General features: G+C 40.9%; 2 protein-coding genes across 4 annotated transcripts; both read right to left on the bottom strand.

Moving 5' to 3' along the window:
• Positions 1-1,292: 1,292 nt before the first annotated feature.
• On the bottom strand, positions 1,293-8,122 carry LOC146698828 (gamma-enolase-like). Of its 3 annotated transcripts, none has more exons than XM_085471653.1 (13): positions 7,974-8,122; positions 7,343-7,428; positions 7,083-7,178; positions 6,890-6,948; positions 5,400-5,469; positions 5,144-5,277; positions 4,830-5,052; positions 4,558-4,755; positions 3,945-4,021; positions 3,457-3,581; positions 3,262-3,370; positions 2,078-2,136; positions 1,293-1,904 (listed from the first exon to the last, which is right to left on the bottom strand). In XM_085471653.1, the coding sequence occupies exons 1-13, from the start codon at positions 8,105-8,107 to the stop codon at positions 1,835-1,837; spliced, it is 1,440 nt and encodes a 479-aa protein (XP_085327779.1). In that variant the 5' UTR covers positions 8,108-8,122; the 3' UTR covers positions 1,293-1,834. The 3 variants fall into 3 exon arrangements, with proteins under 3 accessions (XP_085327779.1, XP_085327780.1, XP_085327781.1); XM_085471654.1 differs by lacking the exon at positions 7,974-8,122 and adding an exon at positions 7,785-7,913; XM_085471655.1 differs by lacking the exon at positions 7,974-8,122 and adding an exon at positions 7,789-7,913.
• Positions 8,123-8,995: 873 nt separating this feature from the next.
• Positions 8,996-15,978, bottom strand: mlf2 (myeloid leukemia factor 2). The gene is made up of 9 exons (XM_085471656.1): positions 15,642-15,978; positions 13,421-13,435; positions 13,220-13,331; positions 13,077-13,112; positions 11,606-11,659; positions 11,362-11,490; positions 10,955-11,114; positions 10,550-10,765; positions 8,996-9,473 (listed from the first exon to the last, which is right to left on the bottom strand). The coding sequence occupies exons 1-8, from the start codon at positions 15,683-15,685 to the stop codon at positions 10,554-10,556; spliced, it is 762 nt and encodes a 253-aa protein (XP_085327782.1). The 5' UTR covers positions 15,686-15,978; the 3' UTR covers positions 8,996-9,473; positions 10,550-10,553.
• Between the last annotated feature and the right edge of the window lie 50 nt (positions 15,979-16,028).

The following is a 16,028-nucleotide window of genomic DNA, read 5'->3' as shown; positions in this document are numbered from 1 at the left end:
GATGTTTTTTTCTAAGTGGTCTGCACATTTATTATACCTTTATCAAAAGATTGGTATATTAATAGACTACTTTACATAATTTACACGTTTATTAGCCCACGCTTCAACTGTCTCCACTCCTACATCCACTTTACATTAATCTATCCACTATATGTATAGCTGTCTTTGTGTGTGTACTGTCTCTTCTCCTAATATAAACTTCTTTGTATTAGATTATATAAAGTCATTACCTTCTGTGATACTTGCTGCAATAACATTGTTTAAAACAGTTTCTAAAGACTATTTTTTATGCAGTATAAAAGATTAATAATATTAAAATGAAAAAAAGCTGCTGCACTGCTGCCTGTGGATGTAACATTTGAGCCACTTTTCACTCGGCAACAGGTCTTTTTAAATATTCCCAATAATACCTGTGCTTTTCCTGTAGTATCAAAATGATCTGCTATGACACAGACTGTTGACGAAAACAGCAGGTGTTTGCCTCTGACAGCTGGTTATATTTAACGATGCGATTCTAATGAATTTCTGTGCATCACAGAAGTCTGTTTAAGTCGCAATGTGTAAAGAAGTCAAGACAGCTACACAACTTTAACATTTTTTGTTGTTGTGCATGAACTGTGAAACCAAACTGTCAAACTGGAGAGACTCTTTGACCCAAACACACACAGATTAAATTAAAGTAATTAAAGTTGCTTTAACTTAAAAGACAAACGCTGCGCAATGACGGCAGGATAGAGCATGAAAAAAAGAGACTAACAAGATAAGTCTTAAAACACACAGGGTCACTAAAAGGAAACATTACAGCAACTATGACCTGACAAAGGCACAGGGCTTTTCTCATTACTACTTTGTGCCTCCTTGTCTTCTGTGTCCTCCTGACTGTGACCCAGAAATCCATTCCCAAATTGCATCTATAGGACAGAGGAGGCAGCAGGAGGAGCTAAAGTCGAGGATGCACAGGTGTTTCCCTGCAAAAGTGTTTTTACCTGCATGAAAGAGGCACGGAACAGGCTTGAAATATTCAAACCATTATAGGAAGTCTTTACGTATGAACAACTCATTCTTCTTATCCAGAAGTTGTTTCAGTCACAAAGACCACGAAACAAACAAACAAACCCCTATAGAAAAAAAACATTTGTGCTAAAAGATTCCCTTATTTCACCACAGGTTTGAAATTATAATCATAAACCCTGTAAGATAATATTTCAGAGCTACATGGGTTTCTAGTTTTGCTCCATAACCGATTATATTTACCTCTCAAAAAGAAGCACAGTGAGGCTTCTCCTCAAAACAAACACACCCAGATCTTTGGTTAGAGTTAACATATATCCATCTCTTTATTAAGCTTCACTTTGAACAGACAAAGTAGCAGACACAACTTTGCAGCAAGCTGTTAAACAGGAGGAGGAGGAAGAGGAGGAAACAACAGGGCACAAAAAAGATCAAAACACTTCTGCAGCAAGTGAAAAGGAGAGAGTCAGGGGGCTCAGGAAAATGAGAGAAACTAACAAGCCCGTGAAGGGGAGTGTGACTCAGTAGTTCAGTAGATTTTTTTTTCCTCCACCAGGCTTTGTTAGGATTCGTGGAGGCTGGCTGTAGGCAATCATCTCTATCACTCACTGAAGTGTTAGATCGATATATTGTAGCTATAATGTGAAAACGAATTCGTTTTGATGCTTTTAAGTTCATCTTTGTGTGTTTAGTGCTTTGCTGATACACGTAAACTTCTCACCACATAGAACTAATCAGGGAAATATGACACTATTTATATGTATGTGTGGGTTTTTTTTGTTCTCTCTCATTTTGTCTGCTGAGAACACTGGCACCCCACTCCCTAAATGGCGCTGGGGTTGCGGAAGTTGTGTCCAGCAAAGCGAGCCTGATCGCCCAGCTCTTCCTCAATCCTGAGAGGAAGAGGAGGTGAAATGCAGAGCAGGAAGGTGAATGTGAAAGAAGATGACAACAGATAAAAGAATGAAGACAAGAGGAGAAATATCAAAATAGTGCAAGCGCTATACAGGAATCCATTTGCATACCATGTACATACATTTATGCAATGTAAGCTACAGATACCCACCTCATGAGCTGATTGTATTTGGCCAGGCGTTCAGATCGACAGGGAGCTCCAGTTTTGATCTGAATGAAGAAAAAAAACACTAACAGCTACAGACGTGGCTGAACTTTTATCATTAATTCAACAAATCTCCACATGTCTGATCGCCTGTCAACGTTTAGCTGATCTCTTCCTACTTGGGAGGTGGACTGCTGGAGTCTCCAGTAAGTGCAGTGCTGAGGATAAAGTTGTTTCGATCTGCAGTCCTCACAATTTGATTATTACTTGTTTTCAGCTTTAGACTGCCTGCATATGAAGCATTTAGGGAACAACGTAACCGGGTTACACTCCCCTCAAGCAGGTTCTGCACATTTAGTACTAATACTCTGTACCGAGGCAATAACTAACTGGCATTTTGATATTTAATACATATATTATTCTGTGTATAATGTTACAAATTCTGACTACTATTCTTAAAATTATATTTTTAGACAAAAGTGTTGAGAAAAACAAGCTGCAAATTATTAGCATTATGAAGATCTTATGACCAAATGTTTTGTATGTTTATCTCCTAAAGTTTGCGTTTCGTCCCGTCTCTGCTCTCTTCTTTTCCCTCTCACACCCAACTGGGAACGGTGGTTGGCTGCCTCTACCCTGAGCCTGGTTCTGTCAGGGAGTTCTTTCTTCCCACTGTTGCCAAGTGGGCTGGCTGACTGTTAAGGTTTCTTTCTAACAATTTAGGGTCTTTACCTTCCAATATAAAGCACCTTGAACTAAACTGAATTGACTGTATTGATATTTCACTGTTGTTATCAATGCACTGATTAGTTAACTTATTAATTTCAGGACTTCAGTTGTTTTGTTTTTAGAAGTACAGTAAAAAGTTAATGAATATTGAGCTGCTTCATTTCCACATCTGTTTATTACCTCATGCTCTTATTTGCACTGCTTTATCATGTATAATACATATTATTATACATAATTACAATAATCATACATAATTTCCTTAGGGATTAATAAAGTATGCTGATGCTGATTCTGATTATTGCTGCTTTGTATGGTCCCAAAGTGTGATGCTGCACTGTTATGTTGCTGTTATGTTGCTTATGCACCGGGACCCAAGGAAAACTTAGAGCATGAAACGTGATCAGTAATAAGCAGTTAAGCTAGCAGAGGGATATGAGCTGTCAGACTGTGGCATGTGTTACCTGTCCAGTGCAGAGACCAACCACCAGGTCAGCTATAAAAGTGTCCTCTGTCTCTCCTGAGCGGTGGCTCACCATCACGCCCCAGCCGTTCTCCTGTGCCAGCTTGCACCTGGAAAACCAGAGAGGAAATTAGTATAACTGCAATCCGTGTGTGTGCCCACAGATTTTGGCTTGAAACACATAAAGTCAACTCACGCTTTGATGGCCTCTGTAACAGACCCAATCTGGTTGACTTTGAGGAGCAGACAGTTGCAGGCTTTTTCCTCCACAGCTCGTTGTATTCTTCGTGGGTTGGTGACTGTCAGATCATCTCCAACAACCTGCACAGCGAGTGAAGTGAAGGGCACGGGGATTAGTATCACGTGTACTTATTCAGGGGGCATTAACCTTTGTTGTATCTCTAAGTGTGTAAATGAAGTTCTGGTCCACATAGAATAAATAAGACAGCAGTATTGGAGGGGAGAGGAGGGGTACGTGCTTTAATGTGTATGGATATTGATAGAAACTTGCTTTTTACGGCTTGGCTCATTCTGCTAAATAAAAACAGGATGACTTTACTTCTGCACCATTAATTTTGACTGTTCTTTGTTTAATGGAAGGAGGAGGAATACGAGATTACCTGTTGAAGAAGAGCTGCGCTGATCTACTTCCACATAATAATGGCATAATTTGTAATATCTTACCTGGATACCCACTGAGGCTGTGAACTGAGACCAAGCGGGCCAGTCATCCTGGTCAAAAGGATCTTCAATAGACACCACTAGAGGGAAGGACACATGGGTAAGATCATTTTCCTCCATGACTCAAATATTACAACACTGTAGGAGAAACACAAGGCTAGCTGAAATCACTAGTAGCTGTTCTAATGCCTTTAGATCTACTGCTATTAATTACAGATGCAAACATGCACACAGCCCACAAATAGTATGCACACCATTTACAGGGTAAAGACCCACATCAGAGCAGTACCCCGCTTGCCAAATTTGCAATGTAGCACATAATTAAATCTTCCTTAACAGCTTCATGTGTCAGGAGGCGAGACCAGGCTCATTCTGCCGCCCCTTTTCTCTTTTTCTTTGACTATTTCTTTCTAAAATGTGACAAAAGAAATATGGTGGGAGGAAAAAAAACATATGGAGTCGACTGCGATAGCCCTGATGCTTTGATTCAAGCTGACGGAGGCTTAGAGAAATCAATAACACCCCCCCCCCCCCCCTTTTTTTTTTTTTAATGACTAAGAGGTGCCCACATTGTGCTCTCTGGAGAACATGTGTACTCACACACCACATTACACACCTGGGTAGTTATTAATGAATCCCTGGTAGATGGCGGCCAGCTCATCAGCGGTGATGTTGCGGGCAGCATTTGGTGGCGACTTAAAGTCCAGGTCATATTTGCCCTCACTGAAGAACTCTGAAGCAGCAACATCCATTCCTATCACCACCTTATCTGTGAAGCCCGCCTTCTCTATGGCTGTCTTTATCAGCTCCAGAGCTGACAGGAAGAAACAGGAGCGATATGTTAGATTAGGCTGAAGGAAATTGTTTTCAGGTGGTCGCCGTGCTTACCTTCACTGTTCTCTTGTATGTTAGGGGCAAACCCCCCTTCATCACCCACATTTGTAGCATCCTGACCATATTTCTCCTTTATGACACTTCTCAGTGTCTGGTAGAGCTCCGCCCCCACACGCAGAGCATCACGGAAAGACTCGGCACCCACTGGAAGAACCATGAATTCCTGCATGGCCAGCCTGTTCCCAGCGTGAGAGCCTCCATTAATCACATTAAAAGCCTAAAAGAATGTCAGATGGATGTGGGTTTTTTTATGATTGGTCATTTATGTTTGGAGAAAAATTAATTTTTTTAAAAACTATAAAACTCACAGGAACAGGGAGGACCAGCTCTCTGTTTCCTGCCAGGTCAGCAATGTGACGGTACAGGGGGACACCTTTCTCTGCTGCGCCAGCTTTGCATATGGCCAGCGATACTCCCAGAATAGAGTTGGCACCAAACTTAGCTGGAGGCGAAATAGAGGCAGTCACAAACATAACGCACACATGCAGTCGGTACTCACTGGTGCGGAAACATGTCAGTACACATATATACCATCACCCCACACGAGATGTGAGCAAGGCTTACATTTGTTGTCAGTGCCGTCCATTTCAATCATCACATTGTCCAGCTTCTCCTGCTCCAGCACACTGATTCCCTGGAAGAAAAACACAATATTCCTCATACAGTAAACAGATTTTTTCATTTCAGTCCCGCTCGGCTGCTCATCAGGTTCTGCAGCATAAACTGAATATTCTTTTGTTTATCCCATCACTTTGCTGGATGAATCCCCATCATGTACTATTTTAATAGAGCATTTTGCTCTCACAATACAGGCTTACTTGTGATTCCTTCAGATTTAAAGGGGGGCAGTGCTTCAGCTATCGCGCCCATCTCTCCTGGTTTGGGTTCAAGCTCTCCCTTTTTTTTGATACATCTTATAGTTAGTATTGGATTAGATGACCCTGAGGTATCCCTTAGTTCAGGGGTGGCCAACTCCAGGCCTTGAGAGCCAGTGTCCTGCAGGTTTTAGATGTGTCCTTGATCCATCACAGCTGATTTAAATGGCTAAATTATCTCCTCAACATTTCTTGAAGTTCTCCAGAGGCCTAGTAATGAACTAATCATTTGAATCAGGTTTGTTGATCCAGGGTGATATCTAAAACCTGCAGGACACCGGCTCTCGAGTTGGCCACCCCCTGCCTTAGTTACACTGATGTAGCCTTAAGCTGATGCACTGATCACTTCTTCTCCACTCCCATCGTCTTCTCTTCCTATGCATTTTTATGTCACTATTGCACTACATTAACTGTGTATCTTCTCCCTTTGTTTTTGCCCATTGTTTCTCTTTACCCTCAGCCTAACTGGCTGCAACAGATGGCTGCCCCTCCCTGAGCCAAATGCTGCTGAAGATTTCTTCTGAGCAAAACGAAGCCAATGCCAAAATGCTAAATCTGCAGTTCCTTGTATGGCGACTTGGGGTTCTGTCCAACAGTGACTCACAAGTTTAAAGTCAAAACCTTAGCCTGGTAAATAACATATTTACACGGGACTGTAGTCTCTATGGCTAATTAACATTACAGGAGTGTGGACACTCTGACCTGCATATATTCCAACACAACGAGCTGGAGCCAGTTGTTGTTTGCTAGGCCTCAAGCACTAAACTCCACTTAATGAACAGGACCTCTGCCTTTTGGCACCAACAGTACTAATAATATGACTTGCAATGAAGCATGGCCCATCCAAAAGGATGAGTAAACCTCTCGTATTTTAAGAAGTATGTCACTTAGCAGGTGTGCCTGTATAACAAAAACAAAACAAATACAGCTAGGCTTCATAATGTGGAGCCAACCTAGAAATCAATGTCATGCTGGCTTCACCCATCTTCTATATACAGTCTATGGAGTCTTCTTCCCCCCACACTGATTGGTGATAGAGGCGCATGTGATGTTTTTGGTTCTCTCTGTAATACTATAACATTTCACTTACAACAGAAAGCACCTTGAGGTTACTGTTGGTTGTGAACTTGTGCTGTGTACAGTAAACAAAACTGAACTGAGCCAAAGTGAAGTACTCACAGACTGGATGAGGGCGGGTCCAAGGGTGTCATTAATGTGAGCAACAGCCTTTGTCACACCTTTAGTGCAAAACGTGAAGCCAGTTAGTCCCCATTTTGTTACAATAAGGAAAAGAACCATCATGCAAAATCAGATACAGGCAGAAAAACAAGAGCGCTTAGTGCAGGGGAGACATCTTTGTAAGTGTTCACACCTTTGCCCTTGTAGCGAGTCTTGTCGCCATCTCGGAGCTCCAGAGCCTCGTAGATGCCTGTGGAGGCACCACTGGGAACAGCAGCCCTGAAAAGACCTGGAATCGAAGCATATGATTGGTGGGTGGATAGAGGAGGCAGACGTAATGGGGTGAAAGGTTGAGGGAGAGGAAAGAGGATGGAGAAGGATGTAGTTAACCTTAATGAAATAATCTAAACATTAATTTGAGACATTAAACAAGAGATTTTATTTTTTCTAAACCTTTGTCTGTATGCAGATCTACTTCCACAGTGGGGTTTCCCCTGGAGTCCAAGATCTCCCTGGCAACAATATTCACTATAGACATCCTGTTAAAATAAATAAATAAATAAATAAAAACAAGGGAACATTGGCCTCATTTCAAATGCAGATTTTATCCAGTGCTCATACACTCAGTCTGTTATTTTAATTAGAGAAGGAAACACATGAGCAAGCAAAGCTGCGCGTGAAGATGAAGCTCGGTATGAAAATAGCCTGTGAAATACCAAAAGCACTCATATGAAAAACAAGGACTTCACACTCTCTTCCTCTTTTCCACTTGAACACACACTGTGGTGATAGTGACGCAGCCTTGAGGATGGAAAGCAGTGGAAAAAGAGGTTCTCAAGGAAAATGCTCACACTCACACAGAGAAAGACATGAATCAGAAACCAGTGATGCGCACCTACTTAAAAATCTGTCAAACTGTTCCAGACCACAAACCAGCTCAATTTCTCGCCCGTTTCAGTCAGTGACAGAGAGCACGGACCAACAGAGATGAGACGCAAAAGACAGCGCAGGTAGCGACGAGGAGATGGGGGAGGGGAGCGGGATGGAGGGACTGAAGAAACAGATCAATCTTTTTAAACGTTACCTGCAGCTTGTTTGAAGCCTGGTGGAGAAAGTGAGCGAATGTGGGCGAATGAGGAGCAATAGCGGGAAGGGGAGGTGGGAGGAGAAGGGGTGAAAACGTATGACACACGGGGGGAGGGTGAGCATGTGAGTCATTGGAAGATGCAGAGGAGGGGAGGGAACAAAGAAAGGAGAGAGGAAAAAGAGATAGGAAGGAGGAATTGAGTAGAAGAGCTGGAGCAATGTGGATTTGTGTATTAATAGGGGTGCAGGAAACAATGTAACCATCTGAGCATTTAACATACACCGCTACTTTACACCCACGCAGTCCTGTCATACGTGCTGCGTACACATCTGCTCACTGCTGATAACTACAGAGGCACTCGTGACATGAAAATATTGTCCCAGCAAACTGATACATGAAACGTTCATTTGCGCTTCCTGTCAGGTCCAAGCAGCGCTGCGATACAGCTGAAGTAAGTGCATGTGGATGACAGGCAGGAGATGTGACAACAAAGCAACCACAAGGAGGATGCATCTTAGCAAAGACAGCAGAAAAGAAGGCGCCTTGTTGGGGAACGTTAGATATCTAATGATAGGGATTAAAGGAAACAAGAAGACAGGTAGACGGGAGCAGCCGCTGCCGGAGGGAGGATGTGCATTTAAAAATAGTCTTAGATGTAATTAAAGATACAGCCAGCACGAGCGAAATGCAGACGGGAAGCTATGGGGCGTTTGGAGAAAAGGAAAGTTTTTCATTGGCTGCCCCGCTTGAACGTGCCATCTGGACATCACATGACCTGCAGACACGGTGGCACAGGGAAGATGAAGAGGGCGCACACCTATGAATGCGTGCATGCATGTGTATGTAGACTTGCATTGACACAAATGAACACGTTATTTAGCTGTCAATACATTTTATGAATAAGCAAGGGTTTTAAAAAAAACAAAAGGAAAAATACAGAATCGGAAAACTCTTTAAACAACACTCCATAATTTAAGACATGCAACCCCAAAACATCAAAACAGAGGCACACTTTGCAATTATCTAACAATGTTTAATGAACTTTTTATTTATTACATTAATTAGTTATCAGTATACAATTCAATTCACCGACACACGAGTGTCTTCACAAACATAAAATGGATTGTACAGCAGATGTACTGTATACTGTAGCACTTTAGTGCAGTGGGCAAAGACACATGTCAAGTTTAGAGAATGAGTGTTTATATATATTTATACATTAAGTGAGTGTAGTTATACCCATGTTTACACAGGGGCGTTTGTAAGTGTGTCTGTGTGTGTAAGAGTAAAGAATTTAAACTCTAACCATTGTGTGTGTGTGTGTGTGTGTGTGTGTGTGTGTGTGTGTGTGTGTGTGTGTAATATGTTGTTCATGTAAAGACAGTCCAGTCATATCAAACATTTATGGCGGGCATCAACTTCCCGTCCTCATCGTGGTTCACAGCATCGGGGAAATCCTCAACTCCTTCAATCTGGTCGCATTGTTATACGGAACACCTGGAGGGACAAACACACAATGCCAAAAAAGTGCATTAGATAAACTAAACTGAGTGATTGGTAGCTATATTGTGGGCCATAGATCACTGAGGCGTGATCTATGGCCCACGACTACTAATAGGCTTGCTCACACCTTTGCACAGCACTGAGACCCCAACACAGTGCTGGGATTTTGTGGCTGCTGTGCATTAGCCTAAAGGACTTAAGATTCCTAGAAGAAAATGATCAGGCTACGGTGGCGGTGCAAACAGTAAACAGAGAAGAAAACAACCTTATTTTTAAATTATTTTTTAACGGTAAGAAGGTTTATTTGGGTATTGCTGAAATTAAGTCGATGAAATTATGAGACATGATCAGATAGATTGGACAGGCCATGTGCTGTTATAAGGTTTCAGAAGCTCTTCTATATATACAGGAGCCTGGCCATATAAGGTTTTATATGTTATAATTAATATTTCAAAATTAACTCTGAACTTCACTGGAAGCCAGTGAGGCCCACCGCTCTCTGCGATGCGGCATATGGTCGCCTGCTCATCCCAGTGAGCTAAACTGGTGCTCCTGCCATTTTAATGATATATGAATACGGAAGCTCCGAGATTCAAAGGTTATGCAGAGGGAGACTTTCTGGAAAAATAGAGTTTGGAAGACTTTGGAAAAAAACCTCTAACTTCTTCACTTCCTATACTAAGAGTAATGTGGAGGTTTTCTCTGAGTAATGGCACCTATTGTTCAGGAGGATACTGCAGCAGGTACTCATGTGTGAAGAGCAGTCTCAGAAAAGTGTTAAAACAAGGGCAGTAAACCATTCTGTAGAACTATGTAGGGAAAATAGCTGGCATTGTTTAATCTCCTAGCATTCAAGGTGCAAATGAACAAAAGCAAATCAAAAAGCAGTGACAACGTTTAGCATTTATAATTTCTTACTGTGCAAACCAATATACTGCGAAAAAGTATTTATAAGAGTAAAATATGGCCATTTAATTTTATGTCTGATAACATTCAGAAATTAATAAGCTCACAACAGATTACAGCAATTATAATAATAGTGGCACAATGATCTCTGACATCTCTCTTACCTTCTCACCAGTCGTAACGTGGGCGGGTTTGGGGCTGACGGTGTCTGGGGGACTCGTGCCGATGACCTGGTGGGGACGTTGAACTGGGAGGAGCGGTAAGAGCGAGCTGCTGGCCGCCTCCTCGTCGATCGCGGCCGTAGTCCAACCCACGAGCATTCGGGGGAGCGTATCTTCCTGCTTCTCTTCTCCACTCCTCGTCAAATGCTGGACCCTCACCTAGCAGGAACAAACACCGGGTTAAGAGCCAAAAAGAAAAAAAAGAAATCACACGTGTGTGAAGTGAGACCATCAAAGTCACAACTCCTCATTCATCTCCTTTGCCCCCTTTTTAAATTCAATTCCAATTAGCTTGAATAGTAGGTGAAGCCTGAGCTAAGATTAGTGTTGTAATCAGGGTCGACTCACTCTCATCCAGGTTAATGTAGTCTTGCCGTTCTTCACAGTCTCCAGTGCGGCGATTTCGTGAACGCGCCATTATGTGTGCACGGTCTCCAATGTGGTGGCCAATGGCAAGACCCTCCAGGCCGCTCTCGCTGTCCCTCACCGACTGCCGCGTCTCACGGATCTGGGGGAAGAAAAAAAACAAAAAAAACAAATCAAAAAATACCTCAGATTACAAAATCAGGCAGGAAGGGATGAACTTAAGTTCATCTCTGATATTTATACTGTACATAATCTATTTACAGTCACTACACTTACTGGTGTTAATGAGGCCAGCAGACTAATTAGGCCCCAGCCACTGAGCAGGTCTACTTACATGGCTCTGACCACAACTTCGTATATATATTTGAACTAATATGAGTTATTCCTACCCCCCCTGGGCCCGTCCTTGTTTCACTGGTCTGCTGATAAACTTTAGGAGCCCCTGGGTCTGTTGACGAATATGAGATCACTGTTGAGGAGGAAAACGTCTGACAGTTTGGTGAACCAGACATTCTGTCCTGGAAGAAGAAAAATAATGGAAAGTAAATAGAAATGATGGAGAACTAGTGAGACACACATTTCATTTACGACAATAATTCCTTTCTGTTTATTTGGAAAGAAAAAACAACTCACCACGTTTCCCATCATTTCTCCCATCATGCCAAACATATCCATGAACCCTCCACCCTGCAAGCAATAAGAGGATCTTTACATTTCTCATTTGAGTAGTCCCCAACCACAGGCAGAAAAGCAGCATACATTGTGTGTTGAGTGCACAGTTGTCAATAACCACTTTTCCAGTGCAGGAGCTCGTGGCAGCCATGAGGTGCTACACAGCGCCATAAACAGCCCTTTCAGCCTCTCTGTTTCCCACTGTGGTCTAGAACCCTTTGATAATAACAACAGTGGACACTGTTGCGTCCACCAATACTGGAGAATTTCAGTGTTGATAGCTACTCTTCTTCCTGTTTCTGACTAGTAGATGTTTTTTTTGTTTTCAAGATTAACCAATTAACTGGGCCACTCAGATATCTAACCTACAGTATGCACTTCTATGCTAAAAACAGACTGAAAGATGTTCTATGACGGCAGTTCCCGTTGTTGGAAAACGCCCAAAAGTGTTACGTTATGTAGGAGAAAACATTCTTTGAGCAATCCCCTTAAATTTTTTAACCCTTTATTTAATCCAGGATCCCAGATGACATCAGGGAGGAGATGAAATACACCCTGCACAGGCCAAACAAAGATAAACAAATAACTGACACGAATGTCTGTAGATTGTGTGAAGAAGCTGGGGCACCCAGGCTAAGGAGAACATGCAAACTCAACACAGAAAGATGGTCAGCAGGATTAAACTTTGTGGCTTATTGCTATATGGCAGCAGCGATAACCGCTGAACCACCATAATCATAAAATCCATATAATAAATGACAAAACTTATTTTATTATTTTAAATCAGCAGTCATTCTTTTAAGATTCGTTTAAGGTAATAACAGATCTGGGTAATGTGCCTTTATTTATTTTGTTGCATTTTTATTCAGGTTTACTTTTTTTACTTTTCTATATTTAACCGAGCTCCTTCCTTGCATATTTTTTTTACTTTATTGAGAGATTTTGCTTTGCCATATTGTATTGAGCTGGTTTCACACTGACACTCTGTAAAAAGTCAGAAAAAGCAAGTTCAGACACAGCAGGAGATGACTTGCGGTGGGTTCTCTCTAGAGAGAACATACTTGGCGAAGGAGCTGCCTGATGAGAGGGTACAGGAAGCAGGACACTCGATGCCAACTCATTAGCTATTATTAACTATTATTACTGCTGCTATTTTTTCTTATCCGAGCAAATCAATAAACTTAAACTTTGCACCACCTACGTTGTGCAATACCTTGAAATGTTCAGGGCTACAGAGTTTTGGGGATGTAAACCTCAATCTAACCTATTAAGAAGTCTAATATAATTACACTGGAACCTATCAATCATCAGTCAGAATATCATCATGTGGCTGGTGACAGAATTAAGAGTTCTGTAATTCCTTTAATGAAAATTAAGTCACCATGCACCGTGTTTGCAGTTGTTAAAAGAGGTCATAGAAGGTGTTACTAACCATTCCCATCATGCCAAAAGGAGCCAGAGGGCCAGCCTAAAAGACAAATATACACCTTAAGATTTTAAAAAAGGCAGTAAACAAAAAGCCAATCTGGACATACAAAACTCATACAAAGTATCTATCAGCACAGAGTCTGTTACCTGTCTGCGTGATGCACGATGTGGCTGCATCTGAGGAGCAAGAGGGAAAGGCTCCATCCCAAATGGTCCAAACAGACTCCTCATCTGCTGCCTGTGAGCTGCAAACGGATCCCTGGAAGAAATCAAAAGCATTTATCAGACTTTTGTGTTCGATTTCACATGTATGAATCAACTGAGTGTAGCTGTGTGAACTGTACTCACATAGGTGAAGGTAAACTGAAAACGACACAAGGAGGAAAACTGTAAACTTTCAAGCACAAGGCAAATACTCCAGCAAAGTGTTTCAAGTTCCACTGGGTTTGTGAGCCCAGTTTAGCCAACCATTATTTTGCTTTATTATTTTCTTCAGTTTGGGGGTTTAATACAAGAAAAGCCAGTAATATAAGAAAATCTATTATAGTGTATTTTCTATACATATAAAAAAATTAATAAATTCACGCAGCGAACTCTTCTCTCATGCACCCTGCTTTATTAACCAGGCTATCAGCCACCTTTGTTTTCATTATTTTCATAATCTGAATATTGTTTCAACAAGCAAGTCAATCAACTGACACATCGTTTTGTAGCTAAAGTGATTTTCCAACCAGTGACCAGTGAATATCAATGAAATTTTGCTACTGTTTTTTCTTTTTCTTTCATTATTTTTTAAAAATTAAACTTTTTTCTTCGAGCAACAACTTTGGCAGCATAAAGTGGGAAGACACAAACTTTTCTCAACTTTCAGGTGAGCGATTTGAGAGACTTCCAATGAGAGCACAGGATATCAATGATTGATATTATCGCAGGTTAGTAAATACTTTAGTGGGTTACCTCGACAACCAGAGCCTGGAATACCCACTAGCAACCAGCTTTAAAGTGAGGACACACCTTGATGTTTGGTTGTTAACGAATAGTTGTCGAAAATTAGTCCCCACTTCATGTTGTCCGTTCTTGCTTTAAGCCCCTCAATTTAGTTATTTTTCTATGACTCTGGCTGCATTGTTGCTGAAAATTGGTGTCTGTCTGGTTGCTCCTTTAAAGTGTGTTTGCCAATTTAAAATGTAATAGACCAAATGATTAAAAAAAGAAGAAAAAAGATATTAAAGGACAAAAACAACTGCCAATGAATTAGTTTAATAACCAGCCAGTAAGCCTGGAGGCACACCAAACATGGACTTGTATAACATCAAGACCCAAATCAAATACTGAAATTTGCATTTTGTGCATCTGTGTCGTTAGATTGTGCTGTGGTTTTAACAGAAAGCTGATGTTTATCTGTTAAATGGAAAATAAGTGTGATGAAGAGCTGAGATGCAATCATTGCATCTTTATTAATAAAAGGCCTATTGGAAATGAGTCAACACAGAAAGTTTATTTCCACCTACAAAAGGTGTTTTTGTTTTTTGTTTTTAATTTCCATTATAAAAATGCTTTTACACTGCATTTATTAAAAGAGCAAAATATTATGCATTTTCCATTTCCATCCATTTGCCTGAGGGGGAAATGCACTAATGTAAAGAATGCAAGACTGGCAAGACAGTAGGTCTTGAGAATGATATGAATGCAAAGAGAATATGCATACACATTTATTCAAAATGAGTTCTCGGCTATAATTAGAGCACCATCTGGAAAATCTAGAATTATGTACTATTTGGGTTAGACTATACTGATACTTTTGTTTTTGTGGTACACCTTCATTTTGATAAAACCTGTATGAAAAGTTAGATGAAAAAAAATAGCTATTTTTCATTTGCAAATAATATTTTGATTTATTTTGCATTATTGTAAAGTACAAATATATGCCATTCAGAAATTTTCACTAGTAGTCTTTTGCATTGTGATGTTTTTTTTTAAGTTTTTTTATGTGTGTTTAAATATCAGAATAAAATCGCGGTTATATTCCATAATTGATCAAGCAGTGCGCCTTTTCTAAAAATAAATAGTTTGTTTGTGAGATATTAGCCGAAGTAGAAGATTTACTTGCACCTGTTATTTCGATTTTTTTGTCTGAAATAAAAAACCAAAAATGCATATATGCTGTATTTACTGAGGGCTGCGAGATTACGGATTTTTTTCATCCATTTGCCAGCGGGAAATGCGCTAATGTAAACCTGCCAGACTACAAAAGTAAGCACTTTTAAACCTAAAAAACAAGCGATTTAAAGAAACAGTGGAAATCCAATGAGAGCAATTGACTGCTAAATGTAGTGACCGGCTGGTTATAACTAAATACTGTTGAACGCTAACACCTTTTTGTTATTGTCTATCCAATATGGTGGACCAGTGTAGGCCCCCACAGCTGGCAGGAGTAACGGAGGGTACCTGCTACAAGGGACAGTGGAAATTTTTTAAACTTAGCAATCCGCAATATAGCTACCAATCACTTATAGAACACAAAGACACCAGTGTCAAAAGAAAAAAAGTGTGAAATGTCAGTACTTACATCATATAGGGATCTTCATCAACGTCACTCAAGAACCGAAACATGCTAGGTGATTTCTCAGCTGGCTGATTCGAGCCAGCTAGCAAGGTAAACAGTTTTTAAAGGCTGATAGAAAATGAACTCAAACTCGATTTAAGCTGAAGTGGGGGATCTTTTACCAGCTCCCTCTCGAAAACCACGCACAATTACTACTGCTTAACAAGGAGGCAGAAATCGTAGCGTCTCAATAAACAGCGATTTCCAGAAACCTGGAGAAAACACAAAAACGGAAGTCAGTCCTCTGACAAAGGGAAGCAACGCTGCTATCAAGTTAGCATCAAAGCTAACAAAGCTAACTTCCGGTTAGCATATTTTCACAATAACACATTTCCGGAGAGGCTTCTAGGA

The sequence above is a fragment of the Copadichromis virginalis genome, linkage group LG11 (genome assembly GCF_057382275.1).
Source record: "Copadichromis virginalis isolate Kocher_CV1m ecotype Utaka linkage group LG11, C_Virginalis_male_GT1.1, whole genome shotgun sequence".
NCBI classification, from domain to species: domain Eukaryota; kingdom Metazoa; phylum Chordata; class Actinopteri; order Cichliformes; family Cichlidae; genus Copadichromis; species Copadichromis virginalis.
This window is presented reverse-complemented; position numbering and strand designations above follow the sequence as displayed.